A 7,096-nucleotide genomic window follows, 5' to 3' on the forward strand; every position below is an offset into this window, starting at 1 on the left:
ACAGATCAACTAGGCAAAAAAATAAACCAACCCACATATTCTTGAGTAATCTGTATGTAGCACAATGAAAACAAACTTTTTATTTTTTAAATGACGTCCATAAATGAAAGAGTCCTTTTTCGGAGGATAGATTATAGCAATGTCATGATTATACTGTGCTCTGGCTACTATGCCCTAAAATCAGGGCTATGTTCAGTTGCCAAACGTTCTCCAACGTTGCTGATAGAAATGTCATAAATACAGCCTACATGATTTAACGTTTTATATGTTGGAGAAGCACGTTTGTTCTAAATAACATATTTCTACCTGAACGTTACAAAACGTTGTGTGCTCCTGAATGGGCGCCCCATGTTACAACACCGGAACCCATTATAGCAAAGACCATTCCTCGTACGGACATATATCGCTGGACCGGAAGTGTTGTAGTCAGCGTGCGGTTAGTTTCTGTAGGTGTCAGAAGAATGAATTAGTACAATTAATACATAATAACCATATATATTTTAATTCAATCGTAAGAGAAAATATGGCGGCGAAACGCAAAGCTGATTTATCAGTGCCTGCGGAGGAAAGTGATCAGCTCCTCATCAGACCACTGTGGGTTTATACATTCAACATTTCGTGAGCTGTTTGGCTAGCTAGCTAATTTAGCCCGTCTAACTAGCAAATACATGAAGACTGACGCCTGTCTACCTAGTTAGATAAATTATGAATTTGTTCAATGTTACCTAGTATTAGTTGTTGTCCAAAGATGCCACAGTGATTTACCTGGTATACGTATAGATAGCTAGATGGTATTTTCAAGTAGCTACCGTAGCTATGCATTACGTTCATAACGCGTAAGATTTTTCTGAATCTGCCAGAACGTCACAAATGTCATCAGACAGTGATTGACGTCTCTTTCCCTCTCACAGTGGAGCTGGGCAGGAGGTGGGAAGGTCATGCATCATTCTGGAGTTCAAGGGACGGAAAATCATGGTAATATTACGTGCACTCTGCTGTCCCTGTTGAATTTACCATGCATTATGGATTGTATGAGACATTCCAAAATAGAAGTAACCTGATAATTGAGTACAACAACCGTTTTCCTTTGTAGCTGGACTGTGGAATCCACCCAGGATTGGAAGGAATGGATGCTCTTCCATATATTGACTTGATCGATCCTGCTGAGATAGACCTGCTTCTTATCAGCCAGTGAGTATTCCTAATCTCTCATCTGGGTTGTGTTTATTGGGGTCAAGTTCAACTGTAGCAAAACTTTTCACAACCTAAAACATAAACAAATGTTTCTTATATGGACAAGTTCAGAAATAGCTTTCTGTTTCTGTGAGTTGTCCTACGTTTTGGGCCTTATAAACACAACCCCATTATATGTTTCCCCAGCTCAGATGAATTAACACACTGAAGACAAGAGTTCAGTTTTCTAATGCACCATATTCAGTTCTCTATAATCTCTCTCTATCTCAGTTTCCACTTGGACCACTGTGGAGCCTTGCCTTGGTTTCTCCAGAAGACCAGTTTCAAAGGAAGGACCTTCATGACCCACGCCACCAAAGCTATTTACCGCTGGCTGCTGTCTGATTATGTCAAAGTCAGGTAGACAAGAGTTGATTAACTTCCAATAAACAGCCTGACCTATTTAACTTTAGCCTTTGGCTCCTATAAGGAACATTACTTGGTTCGTGGAAATAGCAGCGTACTCTACTGTTTCTTTCTTGATAGAGTAGCTGCAAAATGTATTGCCCTGAAGACATGGCTGTAGATTCCTATGTCGACTCCTTTGGCATCTAACTGTTAGCCGTCAAAAAGTCTACACAGCCATGTCTTCAGGGCAAAACAATTGTAGACATGCCATTATCCATTATGGATGATTCGGGTTCACATTGTGCCCTTGACTGTCTCTGTGTTTTCCCTCCCAGTAACATCTCAGCCGACGACATGCTGTACACAGAGACAGACTTGGAGGAGAGCATGGACAAGATCGAGACCATCAACTTTCACGAGGTGAAGGAGGTGGCCGGCATCAAGTTCTGGTGTTACCATGCCGGTCACGTCCTGGGGGCAGCCATGTTCATGATCGAGATAGCTGGCGTGAAGGTGACTACATTACATTTACATTGACTACTGGGACAGAAAAGCAACTACAGCTTATTCATCATCTTCTTTGTGAAAGGACCATAAGAAAAGGTTCTTATCATAATGATGTGATTTCCCAGAAATTCTGTTCTCTCCTGAGCTCAATTTCGAGTCTAATAGCGAAGGGTCTAAATACTTATGTAAATAAGGTATGAATGTTTTTATTTGTAATACATTTTAAAACAATTCTGGGGTATTGTGTGTAGATTAATGAGGCTAAAAAATAATTTAATCAATTTTAGAATAAGGCTGTAATGTAACAAAATGTGGAAAAGTGAAGGGGTCTGAATACTTTCTGAATGCACTGTATACAGATTGTATTGTTTACTGTGGCCAGTAGGTGGCACCCATATGCTGGACAAATGTTCCCAATGAGTGAATAATTCTTTGAAACAGAAATATATTTTTGTCTATTTACTTTGCTCTACTGTCTCTTAAAATTGTAGGTTTAAACTAACCTGTCTCCTGTTATCCTTGTTCCTTTGGGTGTGTGTCTGTCCATAGATCCTCTACACAGGTGACTTTTCCAGACAGGAGGACAGGCATTTGATGGCAGCCGAGATCCCCAGTGTCAAGCCTGACATCCTCATTACTGTGAGTCTCCGCTAATAGTAACATACAATACTAAACACAACTACAATCAATTAATCAATCAGGCAATCAAATTCATTTGTCAGCAGTTGTCACATGGTGCTTTACGGCAACCCAGCCTAATCACAACCACAAAAAAGCAGCATACTTCACTTTGATTCTCGTGTGATCTTGTTTTCCTAACATGAGGATTTGATGTGTATTGCTCTCTGTCCTCAGGAGTCCACATATGGAACACACATCCATGAGAAGAGGGAGGAGCGGGAGGCCCGGTTCTGCAACACAATCCATGACATCGTCAACAGAGAGGGCCGCTGTCTCATCCCCGTGTTCGCCTTGGGCCGAGCCCAGGAACTGCTGCTCATCCTGGGTGAGATTCTCCAGCCAGTTCCCTCTTCAGCCTGCCTTTCTTTAGAGCAGGTATCCAGTGACTCTCATTCATGGAAGTGTTCATTAGGAACCAACAGTCACCTGGCCTAATCCAATCAGAAACTTGTTTTAAAACGTTTTCTGTTGCGTGCACTAATGAACACAACCCTTCTCTAATGTGTGTGTGGTTATGTGCCTCTGCGTGTGTGTTTCAGATGAGTACTGGCAGAACCACCCAGAGCTCCATGACATTCCCATCTACTACGCGTCGTCTCTGGCCAAGAAGTGCATGGCCGTCTACCAGACATACGTCAACGCTATGAACGACAAGATCCGCAAGGCCATTAACGTCAACAACCCCTTCGTCTTCAAGCACATCAGCAACCTCAAGGTGGGTGGCGTTAATCAGATGAATGTTTCGTTGTGGCATTTTTCAATAATTTAAAAATGTTTTTTTATTAGGCACCATAAAGTAGAAAACAGGCTGAAACAGGGAGTGACTATCTGAACTTGTCCAATAACAAACACTCCTTTTAATTTCCTTTTCAAAAAGTTTTACTACGGTGTGCTCTAATGAATTAGCACCTGCTGTGTCCCTCGGTCCATGCTAAGTCTGCTGTACCACTCTCTACCAGAGCATGGACCACTTTGATGACATCGGGCCCAGTGTGGTGATGGCCTCTCCAGGTATGATGCAGAGCGGTCTGTCAAGAGAGCTGTTTGAGAGCTGGTGCACCGATAAGAGGAACGGCGTCATCATCGCCGGCTACTCTGTGGAGGGTACCCTCGCAAAGGTGGGGTGGGGTCTTATTGCAAACCAAGCTTTGTTGTGATCAAGTATTTTTTAGCGTCATCAAATTACAGATAAACATGGACGCAATTTATTTTATTTTATTTCCAGCCGTGCTAAGATTCATTACTCTGTGTGTGTGAGCTGACTGTTCCTCTGTGACTCTATCCTCAGCACATTATGTCAGAGCCAGAGGAGATCACCACCATGTCAGGACAGAAGCTGCAACTGAAGATGTCTGTGGACTACATCTCTTTCTCAGCCCACACTGACTACCAACAGACTAGCGAGTTCATCAGGGCTCTCAAACCCCCTCATGTGGTAAATAGACACACTCCGTCGGCCATTGAATGAGTGAGATCTTATCTTACGGGCCGTAATCAAATGGTAAATGCCAATGGGACACAGTTCCACAAGGAAGTGTGCTTGGGCCTCTCTTTTTTCCCCCTGTTATACTTCAATGACTTGAGCCTGCTCGTGTGACATATTTCTTTGTCCCGCCTGCAGATCCTGGTGCACGGGGAGCAGAATGAGATGGCCCGTCTGAAAGCTGCTCTGATCAGGGAGTACGAGGACAATGATGAGGTCCACATCGAGGTGCACAACCCCCGGAACACTGAGGCCGTCACACTCAACTTCAGAGGAGAGAAGTTGGCTAAGGTGAGCCCATCCTCCACTCTCTCTCTCTAGCGGTCTCCTACTGTAATATCATTTATTGGGAGAATTAGACTGAATTGAGTTAGACTTTATCCATTGGCATCAAGCGGAATTATCAAAGATTTTTTATAGTGTGTACAACTGAGGCGATTTGTGTCTTCCAAACACTTGTGGTGTGTGTGTGTATACTGACTGTTGCTGTTCTGTGCCGTAGGTGATGGGCTCCCTGGCTGATAAGAAGTGTCAGCAGGGTCAGAGGGTGTCTGGGATCCTGGTCAAACGCAACTTCAGCTACCACATCCTCACCCCTTCAGACCTGTCCAGTCAGTACTGATTCACTATCTGACTGTCTGTGTGCAAGCATCCCTCCGTGTGTGTCCACGTGTGTACTACCGTGTGTATGAGCTCTTCTCTCTGTCTCCAGACTATACAGACCTGGCCATGAGCACAGTGAAGCAGACTCAGGCCATTCCCTTCACTGGACCCATCTCTCTGCTGGCCAGCCATCTACGCAACCTGGCAGGTGGGTTTCTACAGAACTCTGCTCACCTTGTTGGACATTTAGGCACACTGGTCAATCAATCAACACCAACAGCTGCTTGATTGATTCCGAATCGGACAAATGTGGAAGCCAACAAAATATCACTCGACAAATGGCAACCAACAGACGAGCGGGGAACACCTAGCGAATTGAGTTTTTTTTTGCAGGTGTTATTAGAGTTTGTTGTGGGAGTGTGCCAGTTGCTTTACAGTAGTGGTTACATTGGGCCGTTTTCAAAGCCACTGTAAAGCTGTCACTTATAACCAGGGTCTGGAGTTTGTCTCGGTACTGTCTGACTATACAAACCAACTTGTCTTTTAGGGGATGTGGAGGAGGTGGAGTCTGCAGAGAAAATCACACTCAGGATCTTCAAGAATGTCACACTGGTGCATGAAGCTGGCATGGTGGTTTTAGAGGTGAGATACTGAATGTAATGAAAGTAGGGGTTCCAAAATTCCCAGGTTATTTCCCTCCAGAAATCCCAGTAGGTAGAGTCCCAGAATCAGAAGGGAATAAGCAGGAAATCTGGGAAAGTTGCTCGAATATTGCAACCCTATAGGAAAGGGTGTGAACATTAGCTAACTGGTTTTGTATTGGTGCTGTGTGCGCAGTGGATCGCCAACCCTCTGAATGACATGTATGCTGATGCGGTCACCACAGTGGTTCTGGAGGTCCAGTCCAACCCTAAAGCACAGAAAGGTCAGTGAAGAAAGTCCAACGTTATCTCTATCATGGGGCCGGTGAAGATATCTGAACGCTAAAAGTCAGTTTTCACATGTCTGTTCTCGTGTAGTATAGTGAGTACAAGACTGGTAAAATACTACGACACAGGGTTAGTTTTGTGAAGAAAAGAGGTGTGCTACCTAGGTCAGCGAACGCGTTCTAACATTATCTCTGCGTTATGGACTATCATTACAGTATGTTTAATGTCTTTGTGCTTGTCCCTTCCCTTGCTGATGTTCATTTCTTCATCCTATAGTTATGGAGCACAAGAAAGAAGGTATAGAACTGGATGTTTTCCAGCAGAGGCTGGAGATTATGCTTCTGTAAGTTCCACCCCCTATTCACGTTTTCTATATTCACACACACACACGCCTGTCATGGGTCAACAGGAAGGTTGTGAATGTGTATCAAAATGTAACGGATAGAATCGCTTCTCTGAGACTTTTGAAATCTTTCCCTCAACAGTGACATGTTTGGGGAGGACTGTGTGGACTTCAAGGACAATAAGAACCTGACAGTAACAGTGGACGGGAATACTGCCTTCATCTGCCCAGAGACCAGAGTGAGGATTTAGTAGATATGTCTGTCTCTTTCTCTGTGTGTGTGTGTTCTCCTCTGACCTGGTTCTCCCCTGTCTGTCTGTTGTGCAGACGGTGCAGTATGAGGAGGGCAGTGCTGAAGATGAGACCCTGAGAGAGATGGTGGAGCTGGCTGTGCAGAGGCTCTATGATGCTCTCAACCCTGCCATCTGAGGAGAGTCATCCACCTCCTCCCCTCTCTCTCTCCCTGGACAGGCAGCCTGTCCCAGAAGCAATAGGCACGGCCCAAAACACCGGGGTTCCCAAACAGCATCACCCAGAGGCACTTGCCCACTTTCCTTTACGGGCAGTGCACTACTGACATGGTCTATATGAAGAGTTTTCCTGTGCATTATTAATTGATATGCGTATGTTAGCCGGGCAGTGGATATATTCTACATGTTGTCCCAGTACTTGTAATGTCTTGACAACATTGCCCCCTCCGTTTCATTCCTCTGTAATTCTAGCTGCCTTATCTCACATAAAGGAAGAATCTGTGTTAGGGGAAAGTGTAGATTCCACAGGAATCAAACCTCCATTGACTTACGTTGAATTCTCAACGTGTAGACTTTGTATATCTGCATTATGCATTGCATTGACACAATTTGTTTTAAATAAAGTAATTTCTGAACTAATATTACAGGTTTATAAAGTAGTTATTTCTATGAATATGTTCTGAAATATTGAGAAGTGCAGCAATGTGAGCAATTGAAT

General features: G+C 43.9%; 1 protein-coding gene across 1 annotated transcript; it reads left to right on the plus strand.

Moving 5' to 3' along the window:
• The first annotated feature begins 388 nt into the window (after positions 1-388).
• On the plus strand, positions 389-7,019 carry cpsf3 (cleavage and polyadenylation specific factor 3). The gene is made up of 18 exons (XM_020454944.2): positions 389-594; positions 912-975; positions 1,094-1,191; positions 1,465-1,593; positions 1,917-2,094; positions 2,638-2,727; positions 2,944-3,094; positions 3,309-3,484; positions 3,729-3,887; positions 4,058-4,204; positions 4,391-4,543; positions 4,755-4,863; positions 4,965-5,063; positions 5,403-5,497; positions 5,693-5,780; positions 6,061-6,127; positions 6,270-6,366; positions 6,455-7,019. The coding sequence occupies exons 1-18, from the start codon at positions 524-526 to the stop codon at positions 6,554-6,556; spliced, it is 2,073 nt and encodes a 690-aa protein (XP_020310533.1). The 5' UTR covers positions 389-523; the 3' UTR covers positions 6,557-7,019.
• The last annotated feature ends 77 nt before the right edge of the window (positions 7,020-7,096 follow it).

Source organism: Oncorhynchus kisutch, linkage group LG21 (assembly GCF_002021735.2).
Source record: "Oncorhynchus kisutch isolate 150728-3 linkage group LG21, Okis_V2, whole genome shotgun sequence".
In the NCBI taxonomy this organism is placed as follows: domain Eukaryota; kingdom Metazoa; phylum Chordata; class Actinopteri; order Salmoniformes; family Salmonidae; genus Oncorhynchus; species Oncorhynchus kisutch.

Bases quoted from the DNA above. Each gene is read 5' to 3' on its own strand.
- cpsf3 (XM_020454944.2), top strand. From the start codon at position 524: ATGGCGGCGAAACGCAAAGCTGATTTATCAGTGCCTGCGGAGGAAAGT. The intron at 1,594-1,916 runs GTAGACAAGAGT...TTTCCCTCCCAG, and splicing joins TCTGATTATGTCAAAGTCAG to TAACATCTCAGCCGACGACA. The intron at 6,128-6,269 runs GTAAGTTCCACC...TTCCCTCAACAG, and splicing joins AGGCTGGAGATTATGCTTCT to TGACATGTTTGGGGAGGACT.